Source organism: Rhinolophus sinicus, chromosome 14 (assembly GCF_057876585.1).
Source record: "Rhinolophus sinicus isolate RSI-liver-muscle chromosome 14, RSI-T2T, whole genome shotgun sequence".
Taxonomy (NCBI): Eukaryota; Metazoa; Chordata; class Mammalia; order Chiroptera; family Rhinolophidae; genus Rhinolophus; species Rhinolophus sinicus.
The window spans coordinates 42,338,265-42,357,656 of record NC_142514.1 but is presented as its reverse complement, the minus strand read 5'-3'; the positions used below and the strand labels follow the sequence as shown (position 1 = coordinate 42,357,656).

The window sequence follows — 19,392 nt, the reverse complement described above, 5'->3', positions numbered from 1 at the left end:
TATATACAGAAAGCATAATACTAATAATTATCATTAATATTTATTGGGCACTTACTGGGTCAGATACTATTTTTAAGTACTTTACATATCAACTAATTTAATATTCACAAGAACCCTCTGAAATAGGTTCTATCATGAGCCTCGTTTTACAGATGAGGAAATGGATCTCCATTTAATGAGGAATTCGGTCAAGTTCATATAGCAAGTAAAGGACAGAGCCAGATATCAGCTTTTAATCTCTAGGGAATACTGAAACACCATGAAGGCAGATGTCTTTTTGCCCACCACTTCTTCCCCAAGACCTTGTGTAGTGCTGGCATGGAACAGGGATTCAGTAAATATTTGTTGAAAGAAAGAAAAGGAGGGAAGGGAGGAGGGAGGGAGAGAGGAAGAGAAGAAGAGAGGGTGAGAAGACAGGAGGGAGGGAGGGGTGCTGAGGAAGAAATGCTACCAGCCCTCTCACGACCTTCTCATGGTTAAGGTGGGGTTGGGACCCGCCGAGGAGCCCCCATCTCACTTGGGAGCCCCATAGAGCTGAATGAGACATTGTCCCCGTGCTGGGGCACTGAGTGCCTTCGTCCTCATCTCAACGTAGTGCAGTGGTTCTGATGCCCTTAGGTGCGCCCGGGAACCCCCTCAGTGGATCCAGGGCCCTTCCCTGCCTATAAACAGGTTCAACTGCCATGAAATCATGTGCTCCAGGGGCCCTGTGGGGACCCTCAGAGCATATCAATGAATATGACAGAGCGCTATCTCGAGCAGCTCACAGGCTAGTGAGGAAGAGGAACCCTGTAACCAAGAAGAGGAGGGGAAGTAGACCAGTCAGACTGGGAAGTGAGGGAAGAAGGCACAGAGGGAGAGACTCACATCTATGAATGAACTCTACCTCTGGGAGTCTCTGCTTGCTCTGCTTATGAAGCCTGCAAGCCTCTGCTCCATCTGCACAGGTGGACTGCTCTGCTATAATACATGATACTCTCATATATGTTACTGTAAGACAAGGCAAGACTGGTAACTCGAGGGATGAGAACAATATAATATGCAGATTGCTTTATTTCTCATGGATTTTTCCCAAGATGTTAATTCTTTGTTTCACTGAGGAGCAGCAGCTGAGCAGGAACTACACTAACACAGCTGAGTGTGGGAGCCACAGAGGCATACAGAACCGGGGTACCGGACAGGAGCCCCTTTCACCTCCATCCTGCTGGGCTATTTGCCTACATGCTCTTTCCCAAAAGAGCTTTCTGCCTGGTGCGTCCCTGTCTTTGAGCACTTACCCTTACCTCCTTAACTTAGTGGCCTCCTCCCCGCCCTATGCCTTCCAGCAACATCTTCACCAGTTTTAGCATAAAGCCCTGTATTTTCTGTAGTATCGTGTTTCCCTGAAAATAAGACCTAGACAGACAATCAGCTCTAATGCGTCTTTTGGAGCAAAAATTAATATAAGACCCGGTATTATGTTATATTATATTATATTATATTAGACATGGTCTTATAGTAAAATAAGACCGGGTCTTATATAAATTTTGGCTCCAAAAGACGACTTAGAGCTGATTGTCTGGCTAGGTCTTATTTTTGGGGAAACACGGTATGTATGTGTGTGTGTATTTATTTATTTACTCAGAATTTAACAGATCTTTTCAGCTCTATTATTTTTATTAGGATATTTAAAATTTTATCTTAGCATTGTGGTTACAATATTGTATAGGTTTTCAGTGATCTGCCCCAACCCTATTTTTGAAAAAAGCCCTGTTATTTTTAATGTACAACTCTGCAGAACACAAAGTGTTTCTGGAACGTATGTAGCATATTATAGCAGAACTGCCTGTATCCATTCACCAAAGGCTTTGGCATTAGCTGTATATGGTATTCCTCACAAAACTCCTTTGAAGTAGGCATAAATGGCAATCACCACACTCATTTTCAGATAAGGAAACTGAGGCTCAGAGATGTTAAATGACTTGTCCTAAAGAGATGAGATGCGACTTGAATCTAAGTCTTCAACTCTGAGTTCACGTGCCCAGTCTTCATTGTGTCACAATACTTAGCACATTTCCTAGCACATGACAGGCAATCTACCAGTCAGTTACCCTGGGAACAGCCAATAGTGCCCCCAGATCATTCATCTCTCTAACAATAGAGTTCTTGAGTGCCATTTTGAAAAAAATTGAGGAAAGGAAGAAGGTAACTAAATTTTTTGTGTTCCTACTGTGAAATAGGAATGACACTAGGTGCTTTTGAACACACACACACACACACACACACACACACACACACACACAGTGAGATATAGCTGTTGTTCCATTTTATGGATGAGAAACTGACACTCAGCAATTTAATGAAATTGCCCCGAATCACACTACTGGGAAGGGAATGAGTTTAGATTTGAACTCAAGTATTCCTGACTCCAAAGCCCATATTTTCCCACTATATCAGGCCTACCACTTGTAGAATAAGAAACAACTTTTAGTGGTACATGGACAAATCTATTTATTTTAATGGATATGTATTTACTTTTATAGTTGTCCAAGTAGTTTCAGCAAGTAATAGTTGTTATTCATTTATAAAAGTAATATATCATCTCCTATAAAAAATATCTTTATATTTTTAAAAAGTGAATCTATTTAAAGAAAAATATTAAGTAAACTGATTTTAGAGATATAAATGGACATAGAAAATGGAAAAAGTGATGGGTAAATGACTGAAACTTGATGAACATGACTCTTAATCCTAACAAATAAATTCCTTAATAAAACATTTTCTTTTTGCAAATGGATTCCCATGAGATATATCAGCAGGTATTTTCTAAATTACCTAGAATAGAAAGGAAATTAAAGCAGGTGTGATTCCCTGGCCAGTGTTTTAAGGAATTTAGCATTCAACTCCCTATTTCTGCATCTGTGCCATTTGTGTTTCTTTGCAGGACTCAGAAGTAGTTGGTCTAAGAAGTGCTTCGGTTCTCCTAAGTCAGAGGAAACAGTAGAAGAATGACACTTAATATGTTTTTTAAAGAGCAATGGACGTTTCACAGCCTAGTGAATATTCCCCAATGATCCATATGCTTGATATTTGTGTTATGCAGAGAAACAAAGTAAAGGGCCCTGGGCCCACTCAAGACATCTGGTTTGCATTTCATCTCTGGTCACAAACTTACTGTATCACTCGGGTAAGTGACAGCTGGGGGCGCTTAATGTCCCCATTGGATAAATGAAGGAATTTTGATTTCTATACCCATTCTCCAGCAATATGAGACACATCCAATCAAGAATGACTATAATTGGCAATAGTAGCTGTCCATGTAACTAGTTAGGAGACACCTGCCTACCACAGGAACCAGAACCTTTCCACATCTGAGAGTCTGTGATTTCATGATTTAAGTTCCTTGGATCGCAGATGTCCACTCAAGTAGCAGTGATGTATACAGAAAGCCATTAAACAGTCTCTAGATTATGTTTAGAATGTCACACCACAGTCAGCATATGCCAAACTACTGTAATCTCCTACTGGCCCTATTAGGCAAAGAGTACTCCGGTTAATTAAATGTTCATGTTAATATCATTGTGCTTATTATCATTGTAAATATAGAGTTTGTATTTCAGAGAAATGCATAATGTGACTTTGGAGTATACTGAACACAATTTAAAGTATCCCTGGTAAATATTCTCGTTTCTTCACTTTATTGTTACATTTTTTTAACTAAGAAAGCAATGGACGCTTATTGCAGTGGATTACTATACAGAAATATTCACTCCCTCCCTCCATAACTTACATGACTTCCCAGCTCACTGATATTGAACTAAGCCATGTGACTTGCTTCAGCTAATAGAATATGGGCAAAAATGACAACATACCAGTTCCCAAGCCGAGGCCTTAAGAAGCCACAAGTGTTTCCATGTGCCACAACCTCTGCCATGAGAAAAACGTGTCCCTGGTAGATTCTGCCTCTAGGATGGGTTCTAAAAGGAGACACATGGAACAGACCTGAATTTAACCCTCGGCCCTAGTGCTCCAGGCTGCACACGTAACACTGCACTAAAGCAAGCAGTTCCAAGAAAAGCCATCAACACTCCTTAGAAAACTGCAGGGGAGGCAGATGTAATGAAGAGGAAAGAAGACTGAATGGGGTCTTAGGAAGGCATGCCACCACAGCTGACCTGCAGACTGATAAACAGGAAATAAAATAACATTGTATAGCACTCAGATTTTGTGGTTTCTTGCACAACAAAAGCTGATTAATCTACTTAATGTGATAAGTACAAATTTATAGAAACCATAAATTTTTCAAAGTGAATAAAATCTGTCTAATCACACCGCCAAGTAAGGTATTAATAGCTGATAATGATGATTTGGTATATAACTTTCTACTCCTCTCTCTGGGTTTTCCAAGGATTAAATGAGCAAATGCATGTTAAAAAGCACAGGGGTGGGAATATGATGTAGGCACTCTTTAAACATTAGATGTTTTTATTAACATTCTCACACAAAGAAATATACTCTCATATAGGTTTTGTTTTTAATTTATGCAAAAATAAGACCATGCTACAGAGATCACTCTATAACACGCTTTCTTCAGGTAACACTGTATCATGGACACGTCTCCAAGTCAACTCATCTTTTTAAAGGCAAGCGACTCATTGTTTTAAATGACTACATGATATTCCATGGTTTGACCATACCATTGTGTATTTTACCTATTTCTATTTTGCAGATAAAGAAACTGAGACTCAGAATGTTAAGAAGGTGTTTGTCAAAATTTTTGCTGACATGTGACACACTTGGGCACTCAGAGGTGAGTGGAAGTGACATGTGGGCAACGCTTTAAGAGCTATCCTGTGGTGTTGCCTCGCTCTCTTCCCTGTGACACACACCAACAAGATCTCAGATGGGGGCTGCTCCTTCAGCCTCGTTCCAGAGTAAAGAGCTAAGGCCTAAATCAGGGTGGGAATGGAACATGTACTTGAAATAGACTCACGTTGTTTTAAGCCTCTGAGATTTGGGGGGTGGTTTGTTGCCACAACATAATTTACAGAATGCCAATACAGTATTTCAAGTCTTTCCAATGTTTGGGTGTTTGCTACAAATATTCATCATCACTCATGTGGCCAAGTACCAACATGCTGGTCAATCAAGATGTAGGTTAACCAAATAATGGGAAGCAATAGCCTCCCTAACTAGCTTTTTAAAAAGTCTCAGTAGCCCTCTCCCCTACTGCAAAATCCCCAGGCAAAGCACATGATAGCATCACAGAAAAGAGAAGTCTAATGACATCGTCCAGTACGTTGAGGGCCATCCTTTGTATGTGGGAAGCCTTTTAGGTAGGTCAGGATCATGAGAACATTGACCCAGTTTCTCCGAGTCGCAAACTACATACATGTGAACGCGTAACACAGCGCTAAACTCTCACTAGTTCCAAGAAAAGCCATCATCACGCCTTAGAAAACTGCAGGGAAGGCTGGCGCGATGGAGAGAAAGTAGACCAAATGGGACCTTACCAGCTCTAGACCTCAGTTTGCTCAGGACACTGCTGTGAGGATCCAATGAGGGAAAGCAGGTGCAGTTACAATAAGGAAAAATATTTATTTTGATTTTTTTCATTACACGTTTAAAGTGTGCTTAAATGCAATACATGTTTATTGTGGAAACTTTTAAAACAAACAGAGAAGCATACGGAGGAAAATGGAAATTACCCAAATGTCACAACTGTTGACATCTTGGTATTTTCTCCTAAGTAAATACACATACATGTTATAACACAAGACCTTCTGTATGTACTTGTGATGTATGTGCATACATACATGGAAAGCTCTTCCCCTCATGCTCATCCTCTCCATTCTTCCTTTCTAGCTGACCATTCGACCCCTCCAAACATGCTCCATATTCATGCCCCATATTTAGACCTTCGTACATGCAGGTCCCCTTTCTAGCACACTCTCTCTTCACTGTCTCTTCTTCTGGCTACTCCTACTCATCTTTGAGATCTCGATTTGCTCATCACCTCCTTAGAGGACAATTCTGACTGCTACCCTTGTCAGACATCTCTTTCCGGTACCCCCAGAACACCCTCTACCTCTTTCCCAAAGCATTATCATACCCTACTAGTCTTGCTTCTTTATTACCTACTTTCTTTGCTATAACCCAACTTGTCGGCAGGTACTGTAGCTTTTGTTCACCAATGTTTACCACTAGCTGGCCCATAGCAAATGCTCAAAAATTGTTGAATAAATTGATAACATATTTAACAATATGTGCTACCTATATTTCTTCTGAAATCCCCAAAGCACCTGGCATTTCTCAATAAATAGCCACTAAAAGATTAAATATAAAAGAGGATGTAAGAAATGGCAACCTGTCTCATGAAGTTCACGAATTAGATGGGAAGAAAACATTACCAATAGAAAGTACCAGTTTATGATTAAGTGCTATGTCCTTTACTTCTGCCTCCTCCACTAATTCTCTTCAAACACGAAAGGAAAGAACAAAATCCCTAACTTCAGTTCCACAGTTATTCTCTCACTGAAGGTATCTTAGAGCACCAGCTGGAATAAGAAGACACTGGTAGCTTTAACATATTTACTTCACAATCTTGGTGGCTCAACACAATAAAAGTGATTTCTCATTCAAAATCCAATGCCAATATTCCTGGTCAGTGGGCGGTCTTCCACGTGGTCATTCAGAGATCCAGGCTCCTTCCACATGTGGCTCTGCCCTTCTCTAAATGTCCCTTACATTTAACCAGGAGATGGGGAAACATGGTTTTATGAGTCAGGCCTGTACGTAGCACACATTACATTCATCCCCTTTGGGTTGGCTAAAACTCAGCCAAGTGGCCACACCTAATTACAAAGGAGGCCAGGAAATGTAGTTTAGCTGTATGCACAGGAGAGAAAGGAAAAGGGAGCTCAGTGACTACTTCGTAGTTCTTCTGTGTCAGATGGTAAGGGAGTATATAATCTTAAGTGATCACAAGTACAGGTAATTTTGATTTATGGGTACTGAAAACACTTGTTGTTTTGATAGAAGAATGTCCATCTAAGTAACACTGGAGATGAGAAACTGTCACCCCAGATTTTTCAAATTTTGAAAAAAAAAAAAAGTCAGTTCTAGAATTGAGAAACCACTCATGTTGATGACCACTCCCAGGCAAGTTCTAAAAGATAATATTTAAACCTGGTATTTATGAACTTTGAAAATAAATGGCGAGTATTACAAGTCGCTGTGGGCTCACTGGGAATTATTTGTAACTCAATGAGCACAGTGTCTTCTGGCACATCACAGACAATACATGTGTAGTGAGTGGATGAACTTCAATGCTGCTTTGAAGGGAACTACCCCACTGATAAATAACTAACTCCAGAAAGTTCTTTCTTAAATATAACAGTTTTCCTCTCTAACTTCTAATTGTTACTCTCGCTCTGACCTCAAAACCTGCAGAATAAGTCAACGCCTCCACATGACAGTTGTACAACTATGTGAAGACGGCTATATATGCTCCCATGGTCTTTTATAGGTTGGCACAAAAGTAATTGTGGTTTTTGCAATTATTTCCAACCTTTTAAACCGCAATTACTTTTGCACCAAACTACTATTTTGTTCCCTCTGGGTAAATATTCCCAGTTCCTTCATTTCTTCTCCATGAGAAGTTTCAGGCTTCTCACCACTTGGCCGACCTTCTCTGAGATCTCTCTGATTGGCCAGAATTGCTTTCCTCAGTTTCATGTCCACAATGTTCCTTCCCCATGTGGTCCAACCAGCAGCAGTCACTAGAATTACCACTCTCCAGCTCTGAATATAACTAGAAGTATTTAAGTAGTGAAAATACTGCCAAAAAGATTTGTGCATTGGGAAAAGGGCAGGACTTGGAAGACAACTTCTAAGGACCCTTGCCACTTTACCATCCCACATAAGTTTCGTGGAGATTCTGAGGGCTGAAAAGGTATCGCCATAAACATGATGACATGTACAACAATTCCACATTCCTCCTTGACAAAAACCTAGTTCACGCATACTGTCCAACAACTCAATTCACTTACTTGCACTTCTGGGTTGTTTTTCATTCCTGCCTCCTTACCCCACTTGTGATGTAGATGCATATGACTCTATCCAAGCTGACGACCTGAGAAAAAGGAAGTAGGGAAGTGAGAAAGAGAATGGAACATCTCCAAATTGGACACCAGTCTCAAACAAATGAGAACGAATTCTATGGAGAGTTGATCCAAGAGAAGGACTTCCCCAGGAGCTCCGATGTATAACAAAGATTTATTGAGCACCCTCCATGTACCAAGCACTGTGCTAAATGCTATGGATACAGTGAAGACAAAAAGATATCCTGCCCTCTTAACACTCGTCCTCTGGTGGGCAAGACAGACTTAAACAGACAGACAAACAAACAAACAGTAACACAAAGAAATATGGAATAACAAACTAAGATAAATTCTGTTGTGATGAGGAAATCTCCATTTCCCAGGTGTCAGGTTACCAGTTCTAGCAAATAACTCTCTTGTCCACTTTCCCCATCACTTATTTACTCAGCCTGGGAAGAGGAGTGAGTTCTGATTGCTGAGTTCAAAAGAAAAACCCAGCATGCCCACCTGTCATTTGCTCTCTCTTTTCAGAATCAAATTGTCCACAGGATGTACACATTCACTGTCCATTTGGAAGAGGCTTGCAACTGCCCACCTTCGCCAGGGACCAGTGGGTAAGTTTAATTCAGGGTGAAGCATTAGGAATCCAGTATGGGCTCATGTCTGGCATGCCCTCCAATCTATCCTATATCAGCTATCAAGTTGATGTTGTGAGTTTTATTCATCTGATCACTGTATCTAACTTTCGGCTGGTTCTGAACTCAAATGGGAAAGAAAGGGGTGTTATTTACCACCCTCCTGAAATCCCAACTGCTATAAAGAAAACCCATAGGGACTTATGAGAAAGTATAAGTGGAGAATCTAACTGAGATGGGGGGAGGGTGCAGTATTTAAAAAAGCCTCTTCAAGTGTTATTTAAGCTAACATCCAAAGAAAATTGAAATTGACCAAGGAACAGGGAAGAAGTGGGAGGGCTCATGTGAAGGCTCTTAGGCAAGAATAGTTTGTCTTGTTTGAGGAACTAAAGAAGTTCTTTGTGGGAGCAATTAGGGCTGGTCACCAAACACGTCCAGCTCTCTGCCTTTCAGGCAGATAGGATTGCACTTCCTGGTCTCCTTGTGGCTGGGTGGGGCCATGAGACGACTTTTAGCCAATGAATTGTGAGAAGTGACAGGTGACATTCACTGGCAAAGATGAGTAATTACTACCTGGCTAAGACCCTTCAAAGCTCTCTTTCTCTCTACCTGGATCCATGTCTGTAAGGTTCTTGAAAGTGGTAATGCACCAGGCTTGGTCGGAGAGGAAGACAACTAATCAGAGTCCCTACCAACCCTTGATGGACATGGAGCAGGAGCAAGAAATAACACTTTTTTGTCTTGAGTCACTGAGATTTGGAATTGTTTTTCACTGTAGCATACCCTAGGCTATCCTGACTGATAACAGTCAGAGCCAGTGTGGCTGCGGAATAGTGAGTGAGGGGAGAAGTACTAGCTATTTCAGGCTGGCAAGTAGGATAGCCCAGATCATGTGAAATTTTATAGGCAAGATACATAATTTGGGTGTTAATCCCAAATCTGATAGGATGTGCTTAGGTTTCAGCAAGGGAGTTTGACATGGTCCAACTTTTACGTATTAAAACAAGGTACTGTTGCTAGGTATTTGACTATTAAAACACCCCCTTAATCCCACTATAGAAAAGGCTATTTTTCAAAAAATCCATCAACAAGCATTTATTGAGCACCTTCTATCCTTTCCAGTGCCAGGCACTGAATTAAGCACTGGAGATACAAAAATGAGTAAGATACAGTTCCTGGATTTGGAGTCATGGATGTAAGACATTTACCAGAACACATGTTAAACATTCTCTGCTTCAGGTTAAGTACCCAGTGTAGTGAGAGCCAAAGGAAATAATAACTATTTGAGGGTAGAGTAGGAGCTGGGGTAACAGAAAGCTTCAGAGGGAGCAATTACTTGAGCTGGGTGGGTCTCGAAGAATGAGTAGGAGTTTGCCAGGAGGCATTTTGACTAAAGATAAAAGCAAATGGAAAGGCAGAAAAATGTTAAAGGAATGGAAAATGTTTAGGTAGCTGAGACTTATAGGAATGGGGGGAATGTGTACCGCAGGGAGGGTGTGGTGGAGTGTATCACTACTTGGGAATACTCGCTGCCCCTCCCACTGACATCAAGCTTGGCCATAGGAACTGCTCTCCGCAGAAGCTTTAAGCACCAGGCTCTTTCTTCTCTGCTATGACAATCAGCAATGTTTCAGAAAGGGTCCTAAAGCAAAGAGGATGTATATGAAGCAAAGATACAGCCAACCCATAATAGACATACAGTGTGAATGAGAAATAATTCTGTGGTTGTCATCCAGTAAGATTTTTGGATCGCTACCATAGGGTAACCTATACAGAGGGGCGCATTTCCCGCTGTTCACTTCCAGGCACATAGTAGGATTGCACTTTCTGGCATCCTCTAAGAAAGACATGGTCACGTGACTAGTTTTTAACCAATAATATGTAAACAATAGGGCTCATTTCAGAGAGGAAGCTTTTAAAACCAATGTGACTTCGCCGTGCTTTCTTCCCCATTGAAGTGATGGGAATGACTGTGGAAGCAAATATCAAGATGAAACCTTCTGCAGACTCAGTTTCTGAGTGAGTACATGAAGCAAAGCCCCTTTGACTTTGAACATGTACTACGAACAAGAAATAAAGATTTTTGCTAAGCCACGAAGATTTTAGGATTGTTTGTTAATGGTGGCAAACTTAGTCTATCCTGACTGATGTAAGAATTGGCACCTAGACGTGGGGTAATGTAATGGCAACAGTAAAAGTAAACATCCATTTAGAGGGCAGTAACTAAGAGCACTGTTATCAGAAGCTAAAAGGACAGTGATCTATTTGGTGAATATATCACCTGTGACAATTTAGAAGGCGTGTCATGAACCTAATCAACTTAAAGTGAGAGACTTGAAACAAAATGTTAGTAGAACGTGTTGGTGGCTGTTGGATGCATTTGGAAACTTATTATATAAAAAAAAAGAGATGAGCTCAGAGAAGACTTGGCCGGTTTGCAAACAAGAATGAAAGAGTAGGGACAATCTAGAAATTCAGAGATTTGTAGGGTTAGAAGAGGCTAAGTTGTTTCTCAGTCTCAACTAATAAAATATATAACTAAGAAATGTTTTCAGCAAGAAAAGGCAAGTTAAAATTAGCCTTGAAGTATGGATCAAGTCAAGGTATGGCCTCAAGCCTATTTATCGTTCAAACCTCTTGACAAATAAAGGTGGTACCCAGCATATGATTTCAATTAAACAAAATGGCTCTAGAAAATAAAGGAAAAGTGTGACTCTCACACCGAAGCTCAATAAACCAAAAGTATTCAAAACCAAGATGGGGAGCAGGGGAATGAATATGAGAGAGAGAGAGAGAGAGAGAGAGAGAGAGAGAGAGAGAGAGAGAGGGGTATCAGCAGGCAGGAGAATGACAAAGCTAAGAAATGTAGCAAACCATAGGACTATGTCTAGAAAAGAATTGGCTCTGGCTATTGGTACATGGAATGGCTAGAATCAAACAGATAAGAAGCCTACATCTGTGTGAGAGTTGTACTGCCAAAAGAACATCAGCCTAGATTAAAGGAGACTGTATTTGAGACTTAACATGACTCTGTGCCCGCCCCCAATTTTTGAAAGCTTATTTAGAAACATATTTCCCAATGCCTGCTTTAGATATAGGAGAGGAAGACTCTCTCAGAGGGCAAAGCCAGGGGACATGGGGAAGAATGGATGGGGCAGCTACACTCGGGGAGCAGAATCAGGGCCTAACTGGGGTGATGGGTAGGGGGTCCTCAATAAGTCTGCTCAGTGGATTAGTGTCTACTGTGGTCTCCCATTCCTCCACTTCCACATGATGTATCCACTGCAGTGTATCCTGCCTCAGTCCCACCATTACATATTGAAGGTGTGCAGGGTAGACACCTTCCTTTTAGTTGCTAAGTCCTATCTGGAGCGGATATAAAGTCTACTACACATCACTCAGAACCTGGAAAGGAAGCTTGATAGATGGGTCTTTAAGTTGTCTCCCTTGAAGAAAGGATGAGGGAATTCTGCCTGTGGGAGGACAGTAAGCCAAACAGTTGGGGAACCGAAAGGGAGACTGCTAGAGTCATTAGTGTTGTTCCCCAAATCTTCCTAGCTTTCTTGGTTCAAGATACTTGGTAGGATTACAGAGACTTCAAGTTAGGCATGGTCACGGGACTTGCTTTGGCTAATGATACAGGAGAAGTACCGTGTATCACTTCCAGGTGGATGCTCTGAGAGCCAGTCTATGATTTCCCGCCTTCTCTCCCCCCAGCCAAGATAGTAGTAATATGCATGTGTCAAGATGAAGCCCTCTTCAACTAGAGTCCTTGAGTGACCACAGTGAACAGAACTCCCCCGCAGACCCACAGTGGGCATGTAGCATCAGCAAGAAATAAACTTCTGTGGGATAAGCCACTGAGATGTTAGGGTTGTGTGTTACGGCAGCATAGCCCAGCCTTTCCTAACTGATACTGGGAGAGAGAGGTGAGGCCTGAGAGCAGGAGCTAGACTGTGAAAAGCTCCTTCTCCCAGGCAAAGGTGTCTAAACTCTCTCCTGGTTGTAAGGGGACGCCAGTGAAGGCTTCCAAGCAGGGGCGTTAACTTTTAAACAGATCTGTTATTTTTTGGATGAAATATGCTACTTCTCAACATAAGGAGAAAATCAGCCTACTAAACCACATAAGGCAGAGAGGAACACACAGAACCCTTAGGCAAAGACATATATATTTATACAAAGTCCTAATCTTGAATTTTCTAAATACAGGAGCTCTGAAAGGAAGCTCTGAAAGGAGTTACAGTGGCTCAGGCAAGGCAATTTCTTCTGTCCCACCATCTAAGTGCCATTTCCTCTGCAGACAATATGTTACAAGAAAATCTCCCAGAGCAGAGAAGATACAAGGGAATGTAACACAGACCTGAGGTCAATTTCCAGCTGCCTGTGTGACCTGAGCAAGATACTTAACCTCTCTGGGCCTAGTTCCTCATATGTTAAATCTGGTTAATAATAAACATAGCTCTAGATAGTTGTGGGGAGAAACAGCATATTTAAATTGCTCTGGCAAATGCCTGGCTGATAATAGGCATTTAATACATGAAATTTATTTTTATTACTCTCATAAAAATTATTAAGAACACCAGCTCCCTGATTACAGACGAAAATGATTTAGGGTAACAGTATAGAGGAGAATACTCCCTCCCTGAGGAAAGTAACTGGATCTTGTCATCACTGTATTCTAACCCCACCCCTACCCCCCACCCCAGCTCAGTGCCTGGCTCACAGTAGCCACTGTTTTCCTCTGCTGCATGACAGAATGAGAGGTGAGTGCCTGGAGTAAAGAAAAGTTGTCAAGATTTCCCTGCCACTAGCTACTGTTGGGCTGTTGAATTTTAACCCTCAAAGCCAAAAGGACCATAAGATTCTGGCCTCTAAACGCATAAGCTGAATTCCCCGAAGTTCTGAAGCTGAGAAGCCCAAATTAGAACCTAGGGACCTCAACTGCTGCAGGTCCAACAGTCACAGGCAAAAGGCCCAGGAAAGAGCTGCCTTCGACCCTTTCCTCTCTCACTCTCGTTCCCTCGCTGCTCCTCGCAGGAGTCTTTACACCTGTTCCTGTCAAGTCACACTCTTACACCCTGGCATTCCAGGGAGGCTCTGGGAAACTCGGAGAAGGAGGCTGTTCGGTGACTACTTCCCAGCCCTGAAGGTGATGATGCTACACTAACTCTGCCCAGTGAAGTGATTTTCACCGCCCCGCCCCCCACCCTCCCGCACCCCCGCCGCAGATAAAGGAACTGAAAAGCTCATAGAAGTTCGGTGACTTGCTCACTTCACACCATGGCAGCGTTGGCCACGACAGAACCCACGATTCCCGACTTCGGTATTCTTTTCACCATACACTTTTGTCCCTAAGGGGGGTGGGGCTGGGGGGGTAGATAACTGAGCCACCAAAAAAAAAAAAAAAAAAAAAAAAAAAAAGGAACCACTTACATGTGTCTAGCGCTTCCTAGAGGCTACACAGGATATAGGCCCAGCTCCCGGCCCGGAGCCGAGAGATTTTAAATCCTGCTTCTATTCGACTCCTCGCTGCGTGACTTTTGGCGAGTGTCCTCTCGGACTTGTTTTCCCGGAAGCAAATCAGGGCGGGGGAGTGTGAATGTCTGTGCGTGTGTGTATTCGTGTGATGTGTGGTGTGCGTGTTCTTGTGCGGGGGCAGGGAGTAGATCGCCGGGGCTCCCCGAGTTTTGGATTCCCTAAACGCTTGTTCTCAACTGGACTGAGTTGCCCCCTAATTGCACCCCTTATTAAAAAAACAAAAAACAAAAATCCTCCCCTCCGAGACGAAGCTATGACCTCGCACCCTTCCTCCCACCGTCGGGTGAAGTGGGGGTGCCGTGAGGAGTTAGCTGACCACCCAGTCTCGAGCAACGCAAATCACTCGGCTTCTAGGCGCAGCCAGACAACCCGGCGGACGGTCGCTGGTGAACTTGACCAGCAGACAAACTTCCGCGCGTACTCAACGTGGGGGGGGGGGCTGACTCTCGGAGACTGCCCCTAAACTTAAGCCCACTTTCACTTACCCCCACGGGGGACTTAACAGAGCCACCTTAAAGGCGGTGCTCCCGCCCCCCGGAAGTGCGGGGGAGGAAAACACCCGAGCCGTAGACCTCCCAGCCCCGCGGGGCGGCGAAACGCCGGTGGATGATATCCAGCACCCACGAAGTGGGGAAATAGCACCCGTCTCGCACCCTCGACCCCAGACACCTGGCCAGGTTCCCCAGCCCTCCGAGTCCCCGCATCTTCTGCATTCCGCCCCGAGACCCGAACTTGTGCCCGCTTCCATCAGAAGATGCGAGCGCCCGCGTCGGCCGGGCTCGCAGTGGCCACCTTCACTAGACAGTCAAGCCCCAAGACGTCAGCCCACAATGCACCGGGCGGGCCGGGAAAGACGCGCCGGGGAGGGAGAAGAGAGGGGCGCGAGGCGCGCGGGAGGGGGCGGGGGAGGAGGAGAAAGAAGGGCCCAACTGTAGGAGGGCAACAGAGCATTACCTCATCCCGTGAGCCTCCGCGGGTCCGGAGAAGAATCTTCTAGGGTGGGGTCTCCATGGCGACGGGCGGGCCCGCCCCCTTGAGAGCGACGCAAGCCAATGGGAAGGCCTTGGGGTGACATCATGGGCTATTTTTAGGGGTTGACTGGTAGCAGATAAGTGTTGAGCTCGGGCTGGATAAGGGCTCAGAGTTGCACTGAGTGTGGCTGTATCAGCGAGGCGGGAGTGGAGGCGCGCGGACTCAGGGAGACAGGACAGCAGTAGAGTCCGAACTGCAAATCTGATTTTCTTTTCCATTTTCTCACCAACTGCCCAGAGCTAGCGCCTGTGGTTCCCGGGCTGGTGTTTTGGGAGAGCGTCCGAAGAGCCCCCTCTCCAGCCGACCCAAAAGGAGAGCCCCACTGCCCGGGCGCCGCTGACAGCGCGGAGGGCGGCGACTGTCCCCTGGAGAAGTCTGGCGAGCCGCTGTAGCGGCAAAGAACTTTCCTGGCCCGGAGGACAAGGGACAAGTAGCCCCTGAGTCCCGGACCGAACTTTTGCAAAGCTTTCCTCCGCTCCAAGCTGCCGCGGCGGCGATAAAGAAAAAGCGACGGAGAGAGGAGAGCGAGGAGGGACGTGCGCTCGCACCGGTTGCTGAACTTGGGCGAGCGCGAGCCTCGGCCGCCGGGCGCCCCCTCCCCCTCGCAGCGGAGGAGGGGACAGTCGTAGAAGTCCGGGCGGCGGAGACCCGCCGCTGACCGGCCACTGCGGGGTCCGCGCTGAGTGCCGTCGCCAGGAGAGCGGCTGTCGCCGGGAAGCGAGTTAGTCCGCGGGCTCCGAGGAGCCGCTGCGCAGAGGAGCGCTCAGTGAGTGACCGCGACTTTTTAAAGCCGGCAGCGCGCGAGAGCCGACAAGTAAGAGTGCGGGCGGCGTCTTAACCCTGCGTTCCCTGGAGCGCGCTGGTGAGGAGGGCGCAAAGGGGGAGGACAGCTAGCGGGTGCGCGCGCTGTTAGATAAACTTTCCTTGCTGAAGGCCGGGCAGGCGCGGGTGTCCCCCGCTTGCCAGCGAGCTGTTGCGGCCCCGAAACTTCTGCGCGCAGCCCAAACTAACCCCACGTGAAGTGACGGACTGTTCTATGACTGCAAAGATGGAAACGACCTTCTATGACGATGCCCTCAACGCCTCGTTCCTCCAGTCCGAGAGCGGCGCCTACGGTTACAGTAACCCCAAGATCCTCAAACAGAGCATGACCCTGAACCTGGCCGACCCGGTGGGCAGCCTGAAGCCGCACCTCCGGGCCAAGAACTCGGACCTCCTCACCTCGCCGGACGTGGGGCTGCTCAAACTGGCGTCGCCGGAGCTGGAGCGCCTGATAATCCAGTCCAGCAACGGGCACATCACCACCACGCCGACCCCCACCCAGTTCCTGTGCCCCAAGAACGTGACGGACGAGCAGGAGGGCTTCGCGGAGGGCTTCGTGCGCGCCCTGGCCGAACTGCACAGCCAGAACACACTGCCCAGCGTCACGTCCGCGGCGCAGCCTGTCAGCGGGGCGGGCATGGTGGCTCCCGCGGTGGCTTCCGTGGCGGGCGGCAGCGGCAGCAGCGGCTTCAGCGCCAGCCTCCATAACGAGCCGCCGGTCTACGCCAACCTCAGCAACTTCAACCCGGGCGCGCTGAGCAGCGGCGGCGGGGCGCCCTCCTACGGCGCGGCCGGCCTGGCCTTTCCCGCGCAGCCCCAGCAGCAGCAGCAGCCGCCACAGCCGCCCCACCACCTGCCCCAGCAGATCCCCGTGCAGCACCCGCGGCTGCAGGCCCTGAAGGAGGAGCCGCAGACGGTGCCCGAGATGCCCGGGGAAACGCCTCCCCTGTCACCCATCGACATGGAGTCCCAGGAGCGGATCAAGGCGGAGAGAAAGCGCATGAGGAACCGCATCGCTGCCTCCAAGTGCCGGAAAAGGAAGCTGGAGAGGATCGCCCGGCTGGAGGAAAAAGTGAAAACCTTGAAAGCGCAGAACTCAGAGCTGGCGTCCACGGCCAATATGCTCAGGGAACAGGTGGCACAGCTTAAACAGAAAGTCATGAACCACGTTAACAGTGGGTGCCAACTCATGCTAACACAGCAGTTGCAAACGTTTTGAGGAGAGACTGTCGGGGGCTGAGGGGCAATGGAGAAAAAAAAATAACAGAGAGACAGACTTGAGAACTTGACAAGTTGTGAGAGAGAGAAAAAAGAAGTGTCGGAGGACTAAAGCCAAGGGTATCCAAGTTGGACTGGGTTGCGTCCTGACGGCGCCCCCAGTGTGCACGAGTGGGAAGGACTTGGCGCGCCCTCCCTTGGCGTGTAGCCAGGGAACGGCCGCCTGCGGGCTGCCCCGCTTTATGGACGGGCTGTCCCAGCGCAAACAGAACGTTAGACTTTTCTTTAACATTGACCAAGAACTGCATGGACCTAACATTCGATCTCATTCAGTATTACAAGGGGGGAGGGGGAGGGGTTACAAACTGCAATAGAGACTGTAGATTGCTTCTGTAGTACTCCTTAAGAATACAAAGGGGGGAGGGGTTAGGGGAGGGGAGGCGGGAGGGAGGTTTGTGAGAGCGAGGCTGAGCCTACAGATGAACTTTCTGGCCTGCCTTCCTTAACTGTGTATGTACATATATATTTTTTTTAATTTGATGAAAGCTGATTATTGTCAATAAACAGCTTCATGCCTTTGTAAGTTATTTCATGTTTGTTTGTTTGGGTGTCCTGCCCAGTGTTATTTGTAAATAAGAGATTTGGAGCACTCTGAGTTTACCATTTGTAATAAAGTATATAATTTTTTTATGTTTTGTTTCTGAAAATTCCAGAAAGGATATTTAAGAAAATAAAATATTGAAAAAGTACCCCTCCCCCAACCTCTTTTCTGCATTATCTATAGATTACCTATCTAGATGGAGTGGAAAGAGTTAAGAGTGTCCATTAAAATCACTCTCAGTGCTGCTTACTATCAAGCAGTAAAAACTATTCTCTATTGGGCATGAGAAATAACTGTAGCTGATGCTCTCATCAACTTATACACTTCCCTCCCCCACTATCTATATAGAGTTGCTTACAAAGGGTAGTGTGGACTTTGAGGAGCCTGAGGGAAGGAAGGTTGTGAAGAGGGATAGCCCACTGGGAAGTCCAACACTTTAAAGTTTGGATTAGATCAAGTGGCATGTGCTGTGACCATTTATAACCTTAGCAGAAATTTAACAATAGATGCTTATTTTCAAAGCAAGAATAGTGGCAGATTTTTACAAAAGATGTACCCTTCCCATTTGGAATCTTCACTTGAACAATTCCTAGGTTTAAAAAGATGGTCTTTGCTTATGAATATTTATAACAGCATTCTTGTCACAATAAAGGTATTCAAATACCAATAACATCTTGAATTCCTTTCCCTTTACTACTTCTTTCTTCCCAAGCTCTATATTGAAGCTTTTCTTTTCAGTTGCTGGGGTTGACATTACTGCCACTGAAGTTACTTGGTAATTAAGCAGAGAATTTAAGAAGGGTCAACACAGAAGTTGAAATCTGGATGAAGCAGTTCATTCTCTTTCTCTCTCTCTCTCTCTCTCTCTCTCTCTCTCTCTCTCTCTCTCTCTCTCTCTCTCCTATGCCTAGACAAATTACCAGTATAACAGTGTAGCAGTTTACCACTTGGGATTCTTCTAATGTTTGTCTCTTAATTTGTTTCTAAAATAATTAACTGTATTTAAGTAATTATTATAGAACCAGCCTCAAAAGATGGTAATCTAGACAGTGTGGGAAAGATTTGCAAGAGAAAACATGAACACTAACACAGTGATTACACATGCAAATCAAACCTTAACTCTGGGGAAATGGCAAACAAATTCTGTCTACAGATATAACTTTGGAGATCAACAAGGCAATACTCAACAAGGGAACAATTTTTGCTTTCTTGCTTTTTCATCCCAAGAGCCAGTGTGATTATCAAGCAGCAAAAGCAATTTGATATCCAGGAATATTTATTTCACAAACCACTAATTGAGGCAGGGCTGTTTGCTCATTAGCAGTGCTCTAGTACCCAGCAGGTCTGGGAGTACTAATATCCTGCCTGTGGCTGTAAATCCAAAGGCACAAAGAGTTTCTCTTTAGTATATCTGGGAGTGCAAGAGATTGGACAGGCGTGTTAGCTATCAGATCCACTCTATTGT

General features: G+C 45.2%; 1 protein-coding gene and 1 long non-coding RNA gene across 3 annotated transcripts in view; one reads left to right on the top strand and one right to left on the bottom strand.

Moving 5' to 3' along the window:
* The window catches only part of LOC109453069 (uncharacterized), a 283,158-nt gene extending 268,052 nt beyond the window's left edge, over positions 1 to 15,106 (bottom strand). For both annotated transcript variants that reach the window (XR_012497234.2, XR_016018636.1), the window contains exons 1-2: positions 14,150 to 15,106; positions 8,031 to 8,113 (exon numbers count right to left, since the gene is read on the bottom strand). This is a non-coding gene — a long non-coding RNA (uncharacterized LOC109453069). The remainder of the gene's footprint in view (positions 1 to 8,030; positions 8,114 to 14,149) is intronic.
* Positions 15,107 to 16,039: 933 nt separating this feature from the next.
* Positions 16,040 to 18,075, top strand: JUN (Jun proto-oncogene, AP-1 transcription factor subunit). The gene has a single exon (XM_019742535.3). The coding sequence runs from the start codon at positions 16,323 to 16,325 to the stop codon at positions 17,325 to 17,327; it is 1,005 nt and encodes a 334-aa protein (XP_019598094.1). The 5' UTR covers positions 16,040 to 16,322; the 3' UTR covers positions 17,328 to 18,075.
* The last annotated feature ends 1,317 nt before the right edge of the window (positions 18,076 to 19,392 follow it).

Bases quoted from the DNA above. Each gene is read 5' to 3' on its own strand.
- JUN (XM_019742535.3), top strand. From the start codon at position 16,323: ATGACTGCAAAGATGGAAACGACCTTCTATGACGATGCCCTCAACGCC.